The sequence below is a fragment of the Chaetodon trifascialis genome, chromosome 10 (genome assembly GCF_039877785.1).
Source record: "Chaetodon trifascialis isolate fChaTrf1 chromosome 10, fChaTrf1.hap1, whole genome shotgun sequence".
Taxonomy (NCBI): domain Eukaryota; kingdom Metazoa; phylum Chordata; class Actinopteri; order Chaetodontiformes; family Chaetodontidae; genus Chaetodon; species Chaetodon trifascialis.
Window position 1 is genome coordinate 26462388 of NC_092065.1, and position 24252 is coordinate 26486639.

At 43.0% G+C, this 24252-nt stretch overlaps 1 protein-coding gene across 1 annotated transcript in view; it reads left to right on the forward strand.

The window, feature by feature from the left end:
* sf3b3 (splicing factor 3b, subunit 3) overlaps window positions 1–14718 on the forward strand; it is a 30324-nt gene extending 15606 nt beyond the window's left edge. The window contains exons 21-27 of the mRNA XM_070971369.1: window positions 1217–1373; window positions 3410–3535; window positions 5705–5917; window positions 6476–6574; window positions 11988–12131; window positions 12355–12459; window positions 13430–14718. Coding sequence (XP_070827470.1) covers window positions 1217–1373; window positions 3410–3535; window positions 5705–5917; window positions 6476–6574; window positions 11988–12131; window positions 12355–12459; window positions 13430–13570 — 985 coding nt within the window. The 3' untranslated portion in view covers window positions 13571–14718. The remainder of the gene's footprint in view (window positions 1–1216; window positions 1374–3409; window positions 3536–5704; window positions 5918–6475; window positions 6575–11987; window positions 12132–12354; window positions 12460–13429) is intronic.
* The last annotated feature ends 9534 nt before the right edge of the window (window positions 14719–24252 follow it).

Sequence of the window (24252 nt, forward strand, 5' to 3'; positions counted from 1 at the left end):
ACAAACAAAACTGTTCAGCCTAGACAGCCATGTATCTCATAATTTGGAAAAATCATGTAGACTTACTGCCTCAGATGGGAGCCCCCACTCCAAAAGCAGCTCTCTCTACCAGTCTTACCTGCCAGGTAGTGAATCCTCTTTTGAGAGGAGAGAGGACGGCAGAGGACAGGATGAATGAGACTGTCTTCAGCGTTCTTCTTAAACTTCAATCAGTGCTTCAACGTCTGAATCTAATTTGATTTTACGTTTGTTTCCTGGAAGATATTATTGAGTTGTCTAAATGAGGACATTTGAGATTATGAAGGAAGGAAAGAGGAATTTGTTGGAATGGGACAATGAGGCGGATCTAGAAAGGGGCCATGGACTGTTCAGAGTGAGAAACACCAGCGCTTACTGCTGAAGGAAAGGTTTCACATGAATTTGTGTCATTGTGTTGAATTTAAAATGATGTGTGGGGAAAAGAGGAAATCCCGCCCATCGTCCAGTGACCCTGGACGCTTCACTTTGACAGTCGACCTCCTCGTATCTTAGAAATTCAGCTCAGCGTATTCTCTAACATGACTGAGTGGATCCAACAGCTGACATTGCAAAATTTTATAGGCTGCCAAAACAGAGCAGAAGATCCTTTAAAATTTCACATTTTCTGTTATGCAATGATTGATTGCATAACTCAGAAGAGAGAATTAGCTTTGGCCCTATAATCAAGAAAGAGAAATAGTTTAACAGTGTTGGATTATCATCTTCCTTTCCTTTCCTGCAGTAACTGCCTCTTTGCACAGACGCAGAGTGAATATCGTTACAATGGTGGATTATTTAATTGCATGTTTTTTGTTAGATAGCAAACCCTTTAATCTCCACGTATCATCAAAATACAAGTGGAATCCACAGGAATCAGAGTCTCAGATAACAATTAACTTAACTTATGCATCTGTGGTCAACAGTGTGAATCTCAGTCATCCCAAATCGTTCTGCATTATATTTTTCATCAGGCGCCTTGCATACATATGGTAGTCTGTAGCTTAGCCTACCGTGTAGCAGACTCACATGGATAATGTTTAGTTGTATGGATGGCTTGTCGTTTTATTTCTGTGCAGGACATCCTTTAATATTCATCATTTGTTCATTTTTTATCGTGAACTCATCGGCAAAAAGTTGCGCAACAGCCCTGATCTCACATCTCTTTCCTTTCCCTTTTCCCATTTTTGATATTTTTCAGTGTTGCAGTGTGTCGCTTCCCCAACACGGGAGACGATTGGTACGTTCTTGTGGGCGTCGCCAGAGACATGATTCTTAACCCCAGATCAGTGGGTGGCGGCTTTATCTACACCTATCGACTCATCGGCGGAGGGGAGAAGCTGGAGTTTGTGCACAAGGTGGGTTTGACGCCTAACTGAACTTCAATGAAATGTTTTTCTCTATTTACCATTGATATTTATTTTCATATGCAAAGCACTTGAAGGAACTGGACTGCAACTCGCTCAGGTCACGTATAGCAGACAACAGCAGAGAAAAACCAACATTTACTGAAGACGCAAGTGCAAACAATTGCAAGTGCTGTTTTTTCTTCCCCTTTAAGTGGCGAGATCAACATGTTTTCACAAAATGCGGCTGCTGTTGCTTTTAGTGCTAATACGTGGGGCAGATTAGAGCTGAACTACAGACCTGCAGCTGGGTAATTTCAGCTGAGTCAGGTTAAATTTACAGTTCTGCAATTAAAGCCAGACTAAGCAAAAACAAAAAATGAAGTGTAGCTGATGTCTGCCACCTCTACATGGATTTTTCTTTAGGGTAATTGGGATCGCATCACATGATCATTCACTTTTGGGGCAGAGGATGTTAACTGTCTGGGCAAACTGCTCTATTATTGAAATGGGTGTTAGCAGGTCACAGTTTGAGATGGGTGCTGAGATTTGGAGTGGTCTTCAGTGCACCAGGCAGGACAGCCTCCAGTGAGGTTTTAATGACACCAAACATAGATCTTACTGCTGCTGACGCCAAACATTACTTCCTGGGCAATTCCCCAGACACTCAAGCAGGGCGGAGGCCATCAGGGTGAATCAGCCCACATGTATTTGTTACCTGATGTGGAAATGAAGGGAAGTGACTCATGAGTGTTGCGTTGCGCAGTGGTGTCAGCCAGTTCTTTTCAGGAATTTCCCAACCACTTACACAGATCTGATATTTTAGATGAGTCTGTCTGGTCTAAGTACATTTTTCTACTGATGCTCATACGTGTGGATACCCAGGTGGAAGACAGTTTATGCATATCCAAGTTAACACATTTACGCTACTGACCCATATCTGATCACAAACACTGTCATGGGCGTACCAGTGTTCAGAATTTTGCGTGCATATTACATCAACATCAACTTTGCCAGTAGACACTGGTGACTTGTAGATGCGTTTTTAACAATATGCAAATATTGTTTAAATATAAAATATCTGTTGGCTTTGATATTAACTTCAACAAAATGAATTTATTTGAAAATTTGTAAAATGACATAAAATCAGCAACACACTCATTTAAACCAGACAGGTCACAAAATAAAAAAATTAGGTAATGGAGCTGAAAAGAGGGAGAGGCAATAAAGTGTGTGTGTGTGTGTGTGTGTGTGTGTGTGTGTGTGTGTGTGTGTGTGTGTGTGTGTGTGTGTGTGTGTGTGTGTGTGTGTGTGTGTGTGTGTGTGTGTGTGTGTGTGTGTGTGTGTGTGACTCATCCCTCAGTCCTAGAGTGCAGTCCCTTTGGTAAAGACTCTATTTTGTTCTCCCCACAACCCTGAAACAGTTCAGTTCCAGTCCAATTCCCAACCACAAAAAGAGACAACTCACAGACCGGGAAATACATCCACCAGCTTATTCCTTCTTCTGTCCTCACACAGGCTCCAGAGACGAGTCCTGTGTTTTGCCCCGAGTTGTATATTATTAATAGTAGCAATAATAATGTTTGATTGTCACAAAATCCCAAGCACACCTGCTCATGGCACACGATTTGGGAAGCATAATGGAAGAGCCATTTTTAAACCCTCTTCAAAGACAAATCATAACATTTCCATTGACCAAACATGATCTAAGTTAAATGTCCCAGACTCTAAGAATGTGTTCTTTACAGTTGAGTCCAAGTTCAAACTTACTCTAAGAGGTTAATGCAGCAGTCCAAAAGAGGGTGAGTTGTACAGGAGCAGCTACACCTTTTTTCAGACATACCGTCCTTTCTTGCTTGAAGTTGTGGGACAGGATTCATGTCTAAAGCTGTGTTGAGTGAGACATTGCACCCTTGTTCTACCTCTTAATAAATATGAGCTGTTTCTGTTTAGATTAACCTGCTGCACCTCGGCCTAAATTCTCCCAAAAGCTGTCTAAAACAATCAGATTAGCTGTGGTTTGTTAATCCTTTGTGTTTGTTTGGCAGACGCCGGTAGAGGACGTCCCTTTGGCAATTGCACCATTCCAGGGACGAGTCCTGGTGGGAGTTGGGAAACTGCTAAGAATATATGACCTGGGCAAAAAGAAGCTGCTTCGAAAGTGTGAAAATAAGGTAAGAGAGCCCAAATACACACACATCCATGCGTCTAATGTATGAACTGTCGGCGTGTTGTGTTAGACAGACACTTTGTGTGTTAAGCCAAGCTGCTAAAAGCATCAGCTGTTATTTCACCCCATGTGCGATGTCGGTACCTGCAGTTTGATAAGGCCTCTCCTCATGGTTTTTACCTTTGACTGCAGGATGGGATATTTTAAATGACAATATATAAGAGTACTCGTAGTCGCACTCGGCGTCTTGCGTTTATCTTGGTCCGGGTTGTGGGGGCAGCTGCCTCAGCAAGGAAGCCCAGATAGCCCTCTCCCCAGCCACTTCCACCAGCTCTTGCTGAGGGATCCCGAGGCGTTCCCAGGCCAGCCGAGAGGCATAAAACTTTCAGCGTGTCCTGGCTCGGCCCCGAAGTCTCCTCCCTGATGGACATGTCCGAACCACCTCAACTGTTCCCTCTCGATGCAGAGGAGCAGTGGCTGAACTCCGAGCTCATCCCAGACATCCCAGCTCCTCACCCTTATTCTAAGAGGGAGCTCAGACACCCTGCGAAGGAAACTCATTTTCTCTTTTCCTTCTCTCAGTCATTACCCAAAGTTCGTGACCACAGGTGAGGGTCAGAATGTAGATCGAATGGTAAATTGAGAGCTTCGCTTTCCGGCTTTGCTCCCTCTCTGCCAGAACGGAGTGCCTGCATCACTGCAGCCGCCGCCCCAATCAGCTTCCAACTTCCAAGATGCTTGAACTCCTCCACTTGGGGGAGGACCTTCTCCCCAACCCGTAATGGGCAATCCACCCTTATCCAGCTGAGGACCACGGCCTCAGACCGGGAGGTGCTGATTCTCATCCCAGCCGCTTCACACACGGCGGGGAACCGGCCCAGTAAGAGCTGGACATCGTGGTTTGATGACCACGAAGAAGACCACATCATCTGCAAAAAGCAGAGATGAGATCCTCATGTCCCCAAACCCAACACCTTCTACCACTCTGCTGCGCCTAGAAATTCTGTCCATAACAGTTCTGAACAGAACAGGTGACAAAGGGCGGCCTGGACGGAGCCCAGCCCTCACCGGGAACAGGTCCGACTTACTACAGGCTACGTGGACCAGACTCACACTCTGTCGGTACAGTGACTGGATGGTGGTGTGGATGTTATGCATAAAATTTAAAAAAGTTAAGCATTTTAAAATGAAAAAATATTAGTGTGGGTGTAGTCGTAAACTCTAAATTAAATTAATTTAGTGACAAATCTGCCCTGACCCCCAGAGCACACTGCTGCCATAGTTATTCTTTTTGCTGGGACATTGGTATGTAAACGGTCACCCTTGAGGGGGAAAACACTTTATAAACCTGGTTAAGGATTATTATAGTCTAATAAGGCCTTTCAGTCACAAATCTGTGGTCTGTAATGTGTGTGCCAGTGCACAACATCAGTGACTTCAATTACTGGAATTGTTTAATGAAGTAATAAGTCTAATAAGTCTGTTCCGCCACATTCTTTGTAAATTAGATATAATTCTGAAATATGCAAGCTTAAAATGAATCACAGAAAAAGTTCAGTCTTATAGGGACAGAAATTATGGTCTGCCTGTCAACGTGCCTGCCTTTCACCACCAATAAACAACTTAATTCAGCAGACAGTGTTTTTCCAAGTATCAGTGTGAATGACTGGCATCAACCCAGACACGTTCATGTCTGTGAGACAGAGGCGTGGTTTAAGGAATTTAGTTATATCATTGACACTTCCCAGAAAAAAAATGTTAGAATTTCTCGTGGTGCTGAAGAACAAAGTTTTGATGAGTTTTCTGTGGGTTTCTGTGCCGTTTTGGATCTTGTTTCGTGTGTATGCACCAACGGCTGCTATTGAAAATGTGCTGTTAAAAAAGACTGAAGTGCAGTTTTAACAATAAAAACTGCACAGGGAACCTGTAAAGGTCTGCTTTATGTACACTTTGACTTTCTGTCCAACTGTTCTATTGTGGATAAGACACATGATTTGCAGTTGAATAGAGATTGTGTGCAGAAGTGTATGTGATGCAGCTGGAACACAATGTGTACTCAGACTGCTGCTGTACACCAGCTGAGGATTTAGAGTCTTGTCCTCTATATGGAAAGTGTCATGGGGTAACTTTCGAGTGTATTTTATTAAGTGTGCTTTATTGCTCTTCTCTTTAGCATGTTCCCAACCTGGTGACTGGCATCTATACCATCGGCCAGCGTGTGATTGTGTCTGACGTTCAGGAGAGCCTGTTCTGGGTTCGTTACAGACGCAACGAGAACCAGCTCATCATCTTCGCTGATGACACGTATCCCCGCTGGGTGACCACAGCCTGCCTGCTGGACTACGACACCATGGCCTCTGCTGACAAGTTTGGGAACATCAGCATCGTAAGTAGGGGGGCGGAAACAGGGACAGGGGCTGGATGTGAAAAGGTTTGGGTGTCCCTGATCAAAATTTCTGTGAAGGTCAACAGTTCAGTGAGTAGAAGATGGACTCTTCAGCATTCTTGTCAACATTTTAAGATTAGTGGATTATTTTTTATTTCGTAGAGGGGAGAATGAATTTAATTAAATACCAGCAAATCCTGGAAGCAAACATCACACCATCTGTCAAACAGCTGAAGATGAAAAGAGGAAAGCTTCTGCAACGGGACAGTGATCCTGAAAACACCTCAAAATCTGCAATAGACTACCTCAGGAGGTCTGTAGCTTCATGCTGTTTGAAAGTCGGGCCATCTTTTACCCACTTAGCTACTCACAGCAACAGAAATTGTGACCAAGGGCACCAAAACCTTTGCATGATACTAAACATCTTACCTAAATACACAGCGTGTGATGCATCAGATCAGGCACAGTGACCTCTTTGTGGAATTCAAGCATCTGGAGCACAGAAGGACTTACAAGCTAAAGAAGTGCGTGTCTTCATTTTCTGTTTGATTTTCTCAGGTGCGTCTGCCCCCCAACACTAGTGATGATGTGGATGAAGACCCCACAGGGAACAAAGCTTTATGGGACAGAGGCCTTCTTAATGGAGCATCACAGAAGGTAAACTCATCTTTCAACACACTGTCCACCCTATGAGGCTTCTGAAGAGTCATTTCCTGTTTGTTAGTCATCTTTTTAAAATCATATCACCTCGAGTTTCCCTTGAATTGAATGCAAATGGAAGAGTTTTGCTCTTTTTGTCGCTGGTCATGCCAGCAGGTGCTGCAGAGGTATTCAATTTTACATAAGCGTGACTTAACAAACTGCCCTAACATGTTTTGTTTGTTTAGTCCAGGCCTGTTTTTGGGCTTGTGCTGAGGATTTTGACCTAAAACAGAGAAATTACCATCAAAATCAAACCTGAATTTTAAGGGCACATTGATACAAAGCAGAACTTCAACCAGGAACAGCATGAGATAGGCCACCAGTACCTTTTATTACAGACAGGAACCTTTTTATTTCTGCCTTTTCTTTCTTCTCCTCTTCCTCAGAAATAAGTGCAAGTGCAAAAGCCACGAAAGGAGAGAGAGAGCCAAACTGAATTTTAGTGTAAAAACAGAAGTACCGTGAGGCCGGGCAGTTTTAGCTGATCCAGCCCGGCTCCTGCTTCGGCCAAAATTCAGGCCTGTGCAGGACTGTGGCCTGATTCACTAATCTGCCTCCTCCACTATTCTGACCTCCGACCGCCAGCATGCACAGACACACAGCATAACACAAGTTTCACCTTCTCATGTGTCGACACACATATTGGAGAAATGCACAGAGTATCACTCATCCCATATTTAAATTCTGGTCAAAAACTGTTTAGGTAAGAGACTGGGAAAGTCCCTCCAATTTAGACATTATGACTTGTGTTTGTCTGCTCTTTCTGCCTCTGTGCACATTGATTGAGAATTTAGTTTTTCAAGTTTGGAAATATACTGTGTCTGTTTTTAGATGTGGGTGTGGATGCCTGGATTTACATAACCTTATCCAAAATGTCCTGTGTGTGTGCGTTTGTGTGTGTGTGCATCTGCCTGGATGAATTTAATTATCCATACATGTCTTGGCTAAATGCTCTCTTACATTAAATTAAATGCATTCCACTTTGATTTAATTACTGTACCTAAAAAGATCAATGTCAGGGGGGGACAGCTGTCTTTAGAGTGAAGTGAAAAGACCGACTGTCTCAACTCCAAATATCATATAAGCTGCATTTCCACCCAAAGTACTCAGAACTTTTAGCATCCTGAACTACTTTTCAGGGAACTAAGGGTTCCTTTAGGGATCAATGGGATGTCATACGGGACCAATACAAAGAAGGTGTCACTGTGTAAACATGCTAGACTGTTTCAGTTTGAAGTACTGCACCATTAGAAAATCTCTCCATAAAATATCTAAAATTTCATCTTTGTGCCTGAATTTAAAAACCTGAGCAGGGACCTACAGTCGTCGTGTCTGGTCTAGGCTCACCATGGCTGCACTGGCGCGGTGGTGGTTCAGGAGGTGAAGTGGGTTATTCACTAATCAGAAGGTCGATCCCCGGCACTTCCGGTCCGCATGCTCCCCCCGAGCCAAATCCTGATATTGTTTCACTGGTGTGAATTTGTGTGAATGGATGAATATGACGTGTTGTTGAGCGCTTTGAGTGGTCAGCGAGAGTTAGATGGTAACACCATTTACGTTACTTCTACCTACTCATAGTCTCAATAACTGCAACATGCATTTCACAATCACATTAGCATTTAGCTAAACACACCGCTGTGTATAAGTGACAACGCTAGCTTGGCTATAGACTTTTTTTTGATGCCAGTTCTTCATTTTATATGTGCAAATGAGTGTTTCATGACAATTAGGTCCAAAGGATGGACATATTGTGTTGTAAGACAAGGCCTACTGGTTTGGTGCTGACACTTTGGTTGTTAACAGAGTGTGTTTTTAAATAAAGTGATTTCTTTAATTCAGTCAGAGACGATGGCCAGAGCAATCAAAAGCACAGATTCTGTCGTCTGTCTTCTGTACTCTTTGGTTTTCAGTGAATCATGAGAGGGGCTCATTTATTGCCTCTCGGGAGACATCGTTGTTGGTCGCTTTCAGACCTGTAGTTTCCCATCAGAGAGAAGCTCTATGCTGCACATGACCGGCTTAGTTGTGTCAGGGGCACAGAGTGTGTTTCAGTGCACCTCTGCTGCTTTGGTCTCATGGCATCAGTGTCATGTATATCCTGTATGCAGTTGGCTCAGAGTAAATACTGAGTTTTATTGCCTTCCCAATGCTGCCTTTGTATCCAAGGCATATCCTGATTATTACCTCTAATTGTTGGCAAAGCGTTCTTTTTGATGATTATTACATTAGAGCTGACCATCTGGACCAATTTGCTCTAAGAGGTGGGTGACAGTACGTGTCTCCTTTCTGACCTTGTCTCAGAGTCTGCTGTTAATGTACTTAGTGCGTTTGTGCAGATGTCAGGACAGATGATCTTGGGGCCTGAAATGGCTTCAGTGGCATGCCTGACGTGTTGTTTCAATCCAGATTCCAAAAAAGGTGGGACACCGAGCAGTGGCGTTGCTAGGGTCTCTTGGGGCTCCAAGCAAGAAATACCTGGGGCCCCCACCCACCCGTGCACGCCACAAAAATGTGGTTTTTGCACACATAAATGCACAATTTCTGGGACATTTGAGATGAATACACTTCTCAAAGTGAGGTCCAGGGACCAACAGAGGTCCCTGAATACCCCAGGCCTATCAATAATTGTCATTGTAAATAAGTGGCCAGGGCCCCCCTAGAGGCCAGGGGCTCCAAGCAACTGCCTGGCTTGCCTGTCCGCAAGCCCCGCCCCTGACACTGAGTAAAATGTGAACAGAAACATCATGCAATGATTTGCAAATTCTTTTCGACCCATATCCAGTTTGATACAATGCAAAGACGATATATTTAATGTTCAAATGAATAAGCTGTTGTTTTTTCTAAATATACACTCGTTCTAAAAAAGCTGGCAGTGGTATGTTTGCTACATATGATTTCAGTCTTTCAACAGTCTGGGCTCTTTTTGTGCTTCATCAGGTGCTGCACATTTTCAAAGGAACAGGTCTGGGCCGCAGGCTCGTGCACCCCTTTACTATGAAGTCACGCTGTTTTAAGACGTGCAGAGTGTGACTTGGCATTGTCTTGCTGAAAGAAACAGGCATCCCTGAAAAAGATGTTGATGACAGTATATGTTGCTCCAAAACTTGCAGAAACATTTTAGCATTAATAGTGTTCACAGATGTGCAGGCTCAGTGCCCTGGGTGTGATGTCCATGACCAGGGAGGTCAGCAGCATGTCTGAATGACGTTGAAATATGGCTTTGGCTTTGCTTGGGAGACGCTTCACTTGCATGTGTAACAGCAACCAAATGTTTTTATCAACAGTGGTTTTCTGAAGTGTTCCCGAGCCCATGTAGTAATATCCTTTATACAATCACACCTGCTTTTAATGCTGTGGCCACCGAGGGGTCGAAGGTCACAGGGTTTCAGTGTTGGTTTTTGACACTGCCATCACATGTAGAGGTTTCTCAGTGTTCTCTCAGTCTTTTGGTGATATTATTGACAGCAGATGGTGAAATCCCAAGATTCCTTGCAATTGTGTGCTGAGAAATGTTGTTGTTGTGTTGGACTGTTCGCACACATTTTCCACAACTTTCCCAGTCTTTTGTTGTCCCTGGTCCAACTTGTTTGAATTAGGGATGCACATTTTTAATTTTTTTTATGACCGTTAACCGACGCCCTTTAACGATTAATAACCGTTAACCGATAAGATTTAAATGCCCTTACATGCTGCCATTCCGACATTCCGACATACCACCATTTAGACATATCACCATGCTGAAATACCGCTATTCCGACACACAAACGTCCCACCATTCCGACAAGGCTTTCCATGTAAGGAAAGGTTGGAATCAGAGAGTCACTGACTCGGCGCTGTTTGGTCCGAACTGCAGATTTACAATGACGGAAAATAGTTAGATTACTCATCTAAAATGTAAAAAAAAAAAAAGCTACAAGATTTAGATAATTAACAGTACTGTAGGCTTCAATCGTCTCCTATTGCTTTTTAAATTATGTCGAGAGCGAGCGCGCTGGTGATTTCTTTAATTGTGTGTTCTGATTCACGCTTCTGAAATCAGATTTTTAAACAGTTCTGACGGAGCTCAATGTTTATCTGGATGATGCGGCTTCATTCCGAACCATTTTACTGTAAACCTGGACGACCCGCGGCGTGTCTGGAGATAAAAAAAAAATAAAAATTCAATGTAACGTGTGTTTTGTGCGTAATTGCGCACAATAAGCTGGTGCTTCGGAAGTTGCATTTGGTCGTGTTTGGCCTCCAGTGCCTTGCATGCAGGTGTGCTGTGGTTGAAGTGCCTGACAAGCCGCCCCGCTGCAACAATAACACGATGCACAAACACATTAAATCCGTCATTTACCACCAGCTGCAGTGTATGTGCAAAACAGGGGATCGAGTCCCAGCTGACCCGTCCGGGAGAGTTGGCTGCCACGATGTTGCGCGTGTTGTCGTGGACGCATGCGGACACTTTCCCATTCAGCTGTGTGTCTACCTGGCATGCTCTGCGTTAACAGGATGGCAGAATTAACTTTCCAGTACTCATCGATATAGTGACATGTAATTGTCACGTAGCTCTCTGTTGTGAGCGCGGTCCAGCGGTCCGTTGTAATAGCCACGAACTTACGAACTCGACACGCCCCCATGAGTTGATTGACTTACGTAGCTAAAAAACAAAATTGACCGTTAGTATTAATCGGTTAACGTTCCTGTTATCGGTTAACGGTTGAACAGTTAACCGTGTGCATCCCTAGTTTGAATTGCGTTGTTGACATCAGATGAACATTTAACATGTTTAACACGTCTTTGGACTGTGTTCAAGTGAATGCAGGTCAAAAAGATTTCAGTCTGTTTTCATTTACGTTTCGGTCAACTTTCTTGAAATCAGGGTTATGTGATCTGAGTTTTGAAGTGTGAACATGAGATCCTCGTAGTTTCTCTAAAGAATGGCTGTGGATGGAAGTTACCAGCTGTTGTCATAATCAGTGACAGGAAGTCCAGGTCGTTGAAATGAGCTCCGCCACCAACTTAAAAACCAAAGAAGACAATAACCACATTTCATCACCTACATTTTCTTCATATTCTTGTGTCAGAAAAGTAGATTTGGTGAAAAAAAATTTCACCAGTAGCACATATATGACCTTGTGTTTAGAACATTTGAATATTATTTTCTGTTGTTTAAACACCCCTCGTTACATCCCTGTAATTCAGCGTGGTAGAAAATACAGTATGCTGGTTGCTGGCCAATACCTTTTACAGCAATCAGTGCTTGCCGTCTCTGTTTGTGTGTGAGGTTGAAGTGATCATCGGTGTCGCTCAGAGGGGAGGAGGGGTGAGTCCGACCAGTCAGCAATAACACAACTGTCCTTTTCTCCCCCCATTGTCTCTCCAGGCCGAGGTGGTAGTCAACTACCACGTAGGAGAGACGGTATTATCTCTACAGAAAACCACTCTGATCCCTGGAGGTTCAGAGTCATTGGTCTACACCACTCTGTCTGGAGGCATTGGCATACTGGTCCCATTCACCTCACATGAGGTATTCCATGAACACCCACACACATCATGCTGTTAGAGGCTAATGCATCACAGTGGCCCTCAAACATTCACTGTCTTTGTTCCATTCAGCGATACATCTGATTACACAAAGTGTTTTCTGAGCCCTTTCTGTCCCGTTGTACTTTTTATTGCCCATTTTCTGGCCTCCCATTTCTCTTGCTCCTCTTTGTCATAAGACCTCTCTTCTTTGTGTTTTTGTCCAGGACCATGACTTCTTCCAGCATCTAGAGATGCACATGCGCTCTGAGTTCCCTCCACTGTGTGGCAGGGACCATCTCAGCTTTAGATCCTACTACTTCCCAGTCAAGGTTGGTATCTGTTGCTTCAGTGGTGTGCATGCATTTGGGCGCCCCTGGTTACAGTTTGTTTTGGTGAATCGTTGAAAGATGAAACACTTAATTCTTAAGCAGCTCATTGTTTTTTGTTTTGTATTATTTTAGATTGAAAAGGAAAGGACCACCATGCAAAAGTGGCCTAACCCCACCCCCCCCTTCCCTAACCCCTAACCCCTAACCCATAACCGTAACCCTGGCACCCCAGGAGATTTGAGCTTTCATAACCTTCACCGTCTCTGACCTTAATTGACTGCAAAAGACCCTCGGGAGGATTTAGCAGACTCTGGAGTGGTGTTCCACTGACTTTCATGCTTGGAAGAAAATCTTACCGACAAAATTCAGCATTGGAAGTTTGCAAAGGAACATTATAACTGATGATGTTGAAATAGAAATTTTGGTGACAGTGAGCACAGGTGTGTTTGGAGAAAAAAGAGTGCAGAATTTCAGTGACTCTTACTGCAGGGGAATGGTCCCAAACATGTCTCAGAATTGACAATGGACTACCTCAAGAGGCAAGCTGAAGGTTTTGCCGTGGCCCTCACAGTCCCTCAACCTCAACACCATTGAAAGTCTGTGGATAGACCTCAGAAGAGCAGTGCATGCTGGATGGTCCAAGATTCTCACAGAGCTAGAACAAACAAGAACCGACAGACTCTCAGCCGGGATACAAGCTGGGAGGTCTTGCTATGTACTGACCATGCAGGGTGCCCAAACCTTTTCTTTGGGCCCTTTTCCATTTCTGTATAAGATGGAAATAAGCATAATCTGTGCTTAAAATATTAAAGAAACGTGTCATGTTTGTTTATGCTGTTTGGAAATCAGGTCATCTTTCACTCACTTGGCATGCCACTGCACTGTTTTCACCTGTCCACCTCTTCCAGGTGTCCATTCAGCAACATGTTCTGACTCTTTTTTTTCCTTTCTTGTCTGTTTTTCTCTCCAGAATGTGATCGACGGAGATCTCTGCGAGCAGTTTAACAGCATGGACCCTCACAAGCAGAAAAGTGTGGCAGAAGAGCTGGACAGAACGCCACCCGAGGTCTCTAAGAAACTGGAGGACATTCGTACTCGCTATGCCTTCTAAATGCTACACCTTCAGCAGGGTGGACGGAGAGGAGAGGCGCTCAGCAGGGCCGTTCAAATCCTGCTGTGCCACAGTTTGCCCCTTCACAGACAGATTCACAGACGCATATGTGAAGGAAACATACTGCAAGATGTCACATACTTGTAATTCTCACACATTGTTCATTGATGAGGCAGCTCACCTGCAGCTATTCCAAAACAAATACCAGCATTCAGCAAAGTGTGTCACCACTCGCCCACGTGGCTGTCAACAGTGCTGCGACTTCCCCCACATGCACACTGCCTCAGTTGCTGAGAATTTTCTGCAGTTCTTTCTTTCACACACATATTCACACAGAGACGCCGTTACATGTAATCATGAGAGGAAGCCTTGGTCAACAGCCCTCTTACATTTCTAGATTTTGTTCCCATAGTCGTGTAGCGAGCGTCTGCGCTGACGTGCGTCCTCAGAGCACGCACACACTGAGCCCGAGTCATCTGTTGTCATCTGTGAACGGATAAATACGTTTTATTTAAAAGCCTTTTAGCTCACGCCAAGCAGAAAAGTCACACGAACACAGTCTGACGTTGTGCTGTTTGGACAGAAGATCTTTAAAATACATGAATATGTTAGTGTCTGCTGTTTAGCGAGGTGTTTCTCAGTTTCTGGTCTGTCTTTGATCTCAGCAAAATTAAATGCGTTTTTGTAGATTTTTTATTGTTTTTTTTTTTTGAATGTACATTGATTGGAACATTCTGCTGCATTCTGTTGCATATACCACAGTCCAAGATGGTATCATTAAATCTTTCTCAGCCACTTGCATACCAGTCTGTTTGATAACATGTCCATCCCAGGCTCGTACAAGCACATTGCTTACTTGCAATAGGGAAATAAACAGAGGCCGACCTCTAACCCACTCTAAGCCTCAGGCCACAGTTCAAGAAGTGTTGCCATGCTGTGGCATTAGACAACAGCTGAATTCAGACTAAATAAGTGGGTGGAAGGACACTGAAGGTTTGCACTGGGTGTTGTTCTTCTCAGTCCTGTAAATTCCCAACCTCAGCCACAGGCACAGACATAGCATTCCTCAGTAGTCACTGAATTTATGGGTTTGTGGGATGGGGCAGTGGTCTGTTTTTGTAAATAAAGTTTTTTTGTGCTTTATAATACCATGTGTTTGTATGTCATTTCCTGCCACTGTGTGCAGAACCATCACTCAGCCAAATAATTCGTCTCCATCATCAGTACATTTGTCATATTAGGTCTTGAGGTTTAGCGTCATGGCTCAGGTAGGGGCGATATTAATGCTAATTTTCATTTAATTAATGACGTTTGATCAATTGGATTGAGACCTTGCAGGACAAGTTATTGTGCACTGATTGGGTGACAACGCCACATCCTTTAGCTGCTTCACCGAGGAAGGGATTGGATCAAGTCCAGTTGTGATGTGACCGTTTGAGTTAACGTGAACCTACCTATAAAAAAAGATGAGGCCATAGCTGGGGGTAATATAGGTGATGGTGACGTTACAGCTGACATTGTATTTAGCTTTTGTTTTCAAATAAAATAATCCATACAACAAACACAAGAAAAAGGTACTTCAGTAATAACTGCTAATTACGCTCCATGTTGAAAGTGATGGAAGACGTTGGCCTGTTGAGATCCTTAACTCATATTCAGAGACATCTTTATCTTCTCATAGTATTAATATGCAGGTTCTCAATCCTTCAGATGGCCTCCTCCCACCTATCTCTTCACCTAATGAAGATAATCTTCACCTGAATTCACTTGTCTATATACAGGAAATAACAGATGTAGTCTTTTGCCTTTGTCATATGTTAAATGAATGTAATGTTTTTTTCTTCAGGTGGTTCATGAAGGTTTCTGCCAAAAGAAAAAAATCAGTCAAAATCAAGCAGCATGTTTAACTTGCATAATGAGATGATAACAATTTGCCACAATTATTAAATGAGACACACACTCAGCTACAGCAAAGATCCCTCATCTGACCCACTGTGTCTGCACATGTGATGTATTTTGCTGCAGTGGGAGAAAAGCAAAGAACTTGGCCAGACTAAACTTTCCCACCCTGAACAATGGCATTGTGGAGTTTTATAGAGCTATAACCACATGGGCAGTTTTTTTTTAAATATGTAAAGGACAACAAAAGGGTGCCCTGTGGTGCATTTTATCCAGAGGACATGTGCTCCTAATTTGAAAAGTCTACAAGTCACAGGAAAGAAACATGGATGTATGAAAATGCCCATCCAGACAAATCACTGGTTCCACATGCTGCTCATTTCAAGTATACAGCGTACAAACCTGTGATGGGATTGGAGTCAGATCTCCACAGACGAAGGATTTGTCAGTTTCTTTCTCTCTTATATAAAAGGAATGCCTGTTATATTGATGAAAGGGGGTGCAGCAGAGGCCATGACCCGCTTGCTCCCCTGACATGAACCTTGACCATGCCTGGGATGCCTTAGGCCGAGCCATCAGTGGGAGGGACAATATTCCTCAAACTCTGCAGGAGTCAGCCCAGGCTCTGACCGAGGAGAGGGACGCCCTGCCCTCTGACAACATCGACAAGCTTGTGGACAGTATGCCACGCTGTCCTCATGCACTGATCCGTGTCAGGGGTGGCCACACTCCATATTAGTGACTGCGTGACATTTGAAAGAGTAATATTATATACATATGTGCATGAAATCTTCTCAAATACGTGTTTCCTGTTAAACTGACCGAGGCTGAAGATTTTAAACCAAGCCTTAATCCTATTGTTTCAAATTTGTGTAAGCCTGACTCCAGTTTGTAAAGGTTAACTGTGATTTCATTTTCATTGATGATATTATGTTTAAAAGAGATTGATTAATAATGTTTTTGAGAAGATATATCTGTCAGGAATAAATCACAATTATTTCATGGAAAGAGGTAAAAAAAATAGATTTTATTCCAACTTTATGAGCAACAGTGTAATGTATGATGAAAACATTGATCATAATCTTTGGCCCTCGGTTTGTTTGCACTTTGTGAATAGTTACTGCTTAAGGATGATTGTTTTTGTAATTTCAGACTTTTTGTACAGTTGTGGTTTGTGAATGCTGCCAAAACAAAGGAAATAGTGCTGTGTGTGTCTGCTTATTTCAGGTTTTCTTAGTGTTGTCCTCTTACAATCACCTGCTATATTTCCATATTTGGTGATTTTTAAAAAAAATAGATTTTAGGTAATTACTCTGGCCCCAAAAGAAGGACCCAGACAGGAAGACCATGTGCAGATCCAGAGTGGTGGAGCGGGGCTGGCTTGATGATGTGCTGTGAATCAGAGGCAAACAGCAGAGCCGGGCAGGCAGTGGTTGAAATCTTCCAAAAGAACACCAGAGACTGATGAGGATCAGGGTGCTCCAGGCAAACCAGGAAGGCAGGAGATAATGGATGTGAAGGACAGGTAAAATAAGATCAGGCAGGTTCAAGGACAGCAAGAGGAAACAGCAGAGAGCTAGGAGTGTCGGCCAAACGCGGTAACACTGCAACACATGGAACAATCTGGACCAGGCTGTGCATCCTGCAGGCTATTATTAACATGCAGACGATAGCATTTAGCTCAAAGCACTGCTGCGCCACAAGTACAGAAACTACAGAAACTGCAAACATTAGTGATGAGTGTCTCACATGTATGTGAATGAAGTGGAAAAGAAACAGCTGTCTGATTTCAGAGTGCTCAAATGATGAAGTGATGACTAAAACGGAGGACACGCGATGCAGGAAATACCAAGGCACTGATCTTCTACATCTTATTAAATCGTCAGGCATCGTTTAACAGTGACAAAATGATCATTCATTGAACCATTCATCACTCTAAGAGGAGCGTTCTGTTTTACTGCAACATGGCAACACCTCTGCTGTCACAAAGAGTTCTGCATGTGAGAAGAGCCCAGAGCCAGTCCTGAGCTTCAGGACGTGACCCTTGATCATAAATTTACCCTCACTCTAATCCCACCCTGTTAAGCTTTCCCATGTGCAGACCGTTGTAGTGCACAACGGAACAAATTTGAGTCTTTTCTTTTCATGCTACTTCTGCTCCACTACATCTCAGAGGGAAAAACTTTTTAATTCACTACATTTATCTGACAACTTTAGTAACTAGTTTCTTTACAAATTAAGATTTTACACACAAAACACATAAAGAGCTTATAAGATATGCAACAGTTCATACAAGAAAAGCAGAAACCATCAGTTGATAATTCAATTGGCAGAAAATTGGCACTGATGCATACTTTGAACATTTCATGGTTCCAGCTTTACATATATATCATAGTTGTATCATTATCATGCTTGTACAAAATAGTTCAAGATGAGCTCCACCTCAGCCAACTACAACAGCGAAATCCTGTTTTTACAGTCATGCATGAGTAATAATAATCTAATGATGTATCCTATAACATGATGTATCCTATAACAGTCACAGAGGACATTTTTCTGCATTGAGTAGTTTAACTTTTAATACTTTAAGTACATTATAAAAACTCTGTAGCTCGGCTATTAACCAGAACCAAGAGGAGAGAGCACATTAGTCCATTTTAGCTGCTCTGCACTGGCTTCCTGTAACATTCAGGATTGATTTGAAGTCCTTGTATACAAAGCCCTTAATGGACAAGGACCAAGGTACGCGCTAACTCCCTCAGTTGTCATTTGCCTTCGAGAACACTGCGGTCCTCTGCTGCAGCTTTACTGGAGGTTTGTAGCAGCAGTCCAAAGAAAACTGGGCATGCAGCCTTTGTCTATGTGTCTGTGCTTCGCCTCACGCTCACATACGGCTGCATTTCTTTTAAAAAGTTGGATTTTACTTTTATGTATTCTATGTAATCCATTTTAACCATGCTGTGATTTGTCTTATTACACTCTATTTTCACCTTTAGTTTTATGCGTTGCCATTTTTCCATCTTATTTTACATTCACTTTTTATCTGTTTTTATGTCCGTCCTGTTACACACTGCCCTCTGGGCAATACTGAGTTGTGCCCTATAGGCAGATAAAAACGTCACATCCAGGTGAAATGTCTGCTTCTTTACAATGAAGACCTGGTGAATGGATATCTGCAGAGGAGGAAAAAGATTCTGTTGTGCCTGAGAACCAGAGGAAGCAGAAAGAGAGATGTCAGACGAAGTGTTCTTTTAGAGCTTCGCCCTGATTGCCTTCTTTTCCTTACAAATTTATTTTGTGGTTTTATGCATTATCTTTATTTTTATTTTCTTCCTGAAGATGGAATTGTGGAATGCTGGGTTCAAACTGCTCTGTTTCAGGAGGAATGAATAGGTATGTAAACAAATGAAATTTCTACGAAATACAGCTACTTTTATCTAAATTAGACGACAGGATTACATAATTACTCAAGCACCTGTAATTGAAACATGATAGCGTTTCATTGCTGCTTCCTAATACAACATTTTTCTGTCTCTGCTTTTTAAATGAATAAATTAGTCTTGTCCACATATACCCTGTGGTGGATTTACCAGCCACTATGTTGATAGAGAGAGGGTGAAAAACAGTCAGGGTGCATGTCTGTAATAAACTTTCTGGTCTGTTTTCTGAGGTTTTCTGGTGAAGTGGACTCATGTAACAGTGAGTGTTAGCATGGCGTGATAGATGTGTCAACAGGAGAAGCAAAAGAGTGTAGCAAAGTGTAAAAAATGCACTTTTATAATATTTCATCTGGCTTTTAAACTTAAGTTTGTTTAAAACACATTTTTCTGTGGAAATGTATGTAAGAACTGGTTGTTGGAATTATCTACCAATTATCAGTCACTTGGCGACTGAGGGCAGCCTGATAGTAAGGAATTACAATAATCCAACCTGGAAGTTACGAATGCATGGGCTAGTTTTTCTGCATCTGTTTGAGACAGGATGTGCCTGCTTTTTGCAATGCTACGCAGGTGAAAAGAGGCAGTCATTGAAATTTGTTTGACATGGGAGTTCGTGAGTTTCTAAAACTGACACTCGTCCACAAATTCTTCTGAATGAAGTTTCAACAAGTCACACTCCTCAAAACGTCCTAGCACAACACTGTCACCGTCAGAATGCAGCCTGGAGAAAGCTAATTACTGGGCACACTCACAAAAACGAAGCCTAATTGACTCAGTTCTGCTGTTTCAATGAAATAATGTGTGTTGTCAGGTTTACACAATGGCTCTTTGTTCAGTCAATGCAACGTTTTTAAGTAAAACGCAAGTCATTCCAACAGTGAAGTAGATTGTCCCTCTATGACTGCCGTACATCTGCATAGGCCTCATCCAATTAAGAGTAATTATTTTTCTTGCAACCATCAATGAAATATGCCGTATACAACACTGGTCTGTGGTAAACAGGAGTTCAGGAGATATTTCCAATGGTGGATCCATGGGAATATCCGTTTCCAGGATCCTCTCCATTTCTTCTTTGATGTTTTCCCAATACGTCTGAATTTTCGGGCAGTCCCAAAATATTTGAGTATGGTCACCAGCCTTACCACAGTTCCTCCAGCATTTGTTGGAAGAATTATGCTGAAAGATACAGGATACCAGTGGGGTCCTAAAGAACCTCATTTTAACCTTCAAGTCAAATTCCTTCCATAGCTGACTCCCAACCCCCCTGTGACATCTAGAACACATGTTTTCCCAGATGTCATCATCCACTATTGTATTCAGCTCCAGTTCCCATGGTCCTTTGATATGGAGGGTGTTATCTATTGTGTCGAGCATTAGCTTTTTATACATATGGGATATTTGTTTTTTTGGTGATGCAGGGTGCTCAAACAGATGTATAAACTGGGTTTCTCTATTGGTTGGTTCTCTTTTAATAGTATCCCAGTCTGTATTCTTGTGATGTAATGTCAAATTTTTAGATACCCACTCAAGGGTAAGGCAAACTTGTGTTGGAGTTGTGCAAAGGACTTAAATACATTCCCAAACAGCTGATTAATTGTATTCAGTCCACTCTCAGCCCTTCTTTTATAAGCATTATCACACATGGATGGGAGAAACTACATCTCCTGCTATGGGCACGGCTCGTGACAGGGCTATGGCTCCCTTTAGTTCAAAGTCAAAAGTCAAAGTCAGCTTTACTGTCAATTTCTTCACATGTACCAGACATACAAAGGAATCGAAATTACGTTCCCCCTCTCCCACAGTGTGACAAGACAATTTCAAGTAAACAGTTAAGACAGACGTGTCCTAACAACTACAGTAAGCAATAAACTGAAAATAAATACTAAAAATAAACAATAGAGAAATAAGAGTTCACGGTGTAAATGTACAAGTAGCAGCAAAAAGTTTAAGTTAGAGGATTGTAATCGTGCAGACAGTCAGTAATAGCAGCAGAAGTTTTCTGTTTGACAGAAGTGTGCAAGCGGCATAGCAGTGCGAAGACAGTCATTGTGTGGGTCAGAGGGTTCAGAGTCCAGAGTGTCCAGAGTGGGGACAGCCTGTTGGATGGAGCTGAGGGTGGGGAGGGGAGAGAGTTTAACGTCCTAACGGCCTAATGGATAAAGCTGTTGGTGAGTCTGGTGGTGCGGGAACAGAGGCTGCTATGCCTCCTCCCAGAGGGCAGGAGGCTGAACAGACTGTGTGCGGGGTGGTTTGCATCGCTCACAGTTGTGGTTGCTTTGCGGGTGAGGCGGGTGGTGTATATGTCTTGCAGGGAGGGGAGTGGGGCTCCAGTGATCCTTCTAGCTGTGTCCTCTATGCGCTGCAGGGCTTTCCTGTTGTAGTCAGTGCAGCTCCCACCCCACACAGTGATGCATGGAAAGGATGCTCTCAATGGTGGCTCGGTAGGACATCGTTTCCAGTTGCTTTTGGACTGAAGTCCAGACCTTCGATGTGTGTTTGATCCATACATTTTTCACTTTAACTTCTTTTGTGTTGACTAAGAAATGGAGGAGTAGGTAATGATATTCCTGGTTAGGAGTTCTGTTCCATCCATCCATCCATCGTCTATACCCGACGATCCCTTTTGGGGTTGCAGGGGGGCTGGAGTCTATCCCAGCTGTCATTGGGTGAAAGGCGGGGTACACCCTGAACCGGTCGCCAGTCGATTGCAGGGCAACATACAACATTCATACGACACACTCACACTCACCTAAGGACAATTTAGAGTCAGCAATTAACCTAATGAGCATGTTTTTGGTATGTGGGAGGAAGCCGGAGTGCCTGGAGAGAACCCACGCATGCAAACTTCACACAGAAAGGCCCCGCCCAACCCCCCGGGATCAAACCCGCGACCTTCTTGCTGTGAGGCAACCTTCACTACCTGCTGTGCCACCGTGCTGCGGAGTTCTGTTCCCTCCATCTCATTATTTCAGATATTTTCAAATGAGATACTGCACGTAGCATTTTTTCATTGTTTTCCATTTTCATTGTTTTCCATTCCCCTAGACAGTGTTTCTCAACTCCGGTCCTTGGGCCCCCCTGCCCTGCATGTTTTAGATGTTTCCCTCCCCCACCACACCTGATTCAAATGATCAGCTCGTCATTAAGCTCTGCAGTGGCCTGATAACGAGCCACTCATTTGAATCAGGTGTGTTGGAACAGGAAACAACAATGGGTGGATCTTTAAATCCATGCCACAGAGCATCCATTTCTTAAACGTGTAACTCCCTCACGTCATTTAAAGATAGTGGTTCTATTAAAGCTGCGACTAAATGGGAACGGGAACTGGGGATGGAGTTAAATAGCGTGTGGTGGGAGGCGGCCACAAGCAGGTACACACTGCCACCTCTTGTGTTTGACTCAGCCTCATACAACGTTAAGGTACTGCAGTGGGCTTATCTTTCCAAATCTATACTTTCATGAATATATTCAGACGTTGAAGAAACATCAGATGTCATAATACACCCTACAATCTAAGTCATATGTCTTTTCTTTGTCCAGAACTTTACAGTTCTTGGGATAGATTTTTTCAAAGTGTCGTAATAACTCTTCAACCTGCAACTATGTCAGTTGCAACTAAGTAATTGCACTCACATCTCTCATAGCCCTACATATCATAGTGTCACACTGGATCTCTGCCCAAAATCCTTCCATATCCTTATGGTTTAAAGATGTCTTTTTTTTCCTCAAACTTACACACTGAGAGGCTCAAAGGAGATTTTTTGGCAGCACTTTTTAACCCAGTTTAATGTCTTACGCCACTTAGTGTATGGTTGCAGCATGTTTGCTTGCTTGTTCAGTTTTTGCTCCTCTTTTCCTGTTGAGGCTGTTATTGTTATCACGTCCAAGCCACAGTTAGTCACGATGGAGGTTAGGTGAAAGTGTGTGTGTGTGTATGTGTGTGTGTGTGTGTGTGTGTGTGTGTGTGTGTGTGTGTGTGTGGATCAAACATGGGGCTTAGTGATCTGATTGTGTTATGTGGTTCTTGCTTTACAGCAATTTTATTCAGTTATTTTTATGTATTTTTGCTTATTCTGCATTCCACGTTTGTCCCGTTGGTGTTACTTATGTATTGGTTTTGGTTTTGTTATCAGTGCCACAGTCGTTATTACTATTTTTGTCACTTCTTATTTTATTTTCTTTGTACAAATTCTTAATTTTGGAAAATCTCCAAAGTATATTGTCACTATTGAGATACTACCCCTTTCAAAATACAAGAATAAAAAGAGATGTATATAAAGAAAAAGAATTTTCCCTCTATAATTATCAAACCTACCCACACGCCGCTCTCAGCTGTTGCCTTTTCTCATCTACTACAACAATTTAACTTGCTAGTGTTCAGTGACATTAGTCTTCATGGATGGATATTGAAGGAGGGGTGAGGATTTAAAGACAGGTTGAAGGGATGCTTCTCACCCAAGTCACAGATCACAGGCTTGCCAGAAGGTCATGGAGGTCTGGGTGCTGACATTATTCTATATTTGAACCAGCTTGAGAGAGAAACTTTGAAGAGGCAGACTTAGATGAAGAAAGGAAGGTAAAGATGATGAAGCTGGTATGGGCAGAGACAAAAAGAAAGAAAGTGTGGCTGGCAGGGGTGGCATGAAAGCTAGGAAGTTGTTGGCAAGTACGCAGGAGGACAGGCATGGGAGAGACATCCTGAGACAGAGAGGAAAACAGTTCAGTATTATAGACCACAAAAAAACACAAAATCATAATAAAGTTGCAAACTGAGTTGGCCTGGAGCATAACTAGCGCTGAGCCAGGGGCTGAAATACTGCTCAGCTGCTGAGCAGGACCAGCAGGTGTGCTTCATCAACATGGATCCAGGAGCTGGGAGAGTGAGATGGGAATTGCCACGCATACATCACAGACAAAGGGAGAGACAGACAGGAACGCAGGAGACACGGGGAAAGGGGAAACATCAGTAAACACAAGGGAAAAACTTGGACATGGCTGTGGCTGTGAATGTCCTGCAAAACCCGTCTGAGTTTTCAGTTGGCCAAGCTAGATCAAAAGCTGCTGGAGGGATTGTTGACCGCAGGAATTGTTTGACAAATGATTTTTTCAGATGGCTGCGCCCTATAGAACTCAATAATTCCTTCGCTTTGGACCTGCCTAATGTTTTGCGCATGGATCTGTGTGCTGATGGTCACGAGTTCATCTGGCAGACAAATCAAGCATTATATGGTGTGTACGGTGGTGCTTGGATGGCTCCAAATATGCTCTGCATGGGGATAAGCTAATAAAATTTATTTTTAACTTCATTCTGGGAGCATGTTACCCAAAATGGCTGCAAAAGAA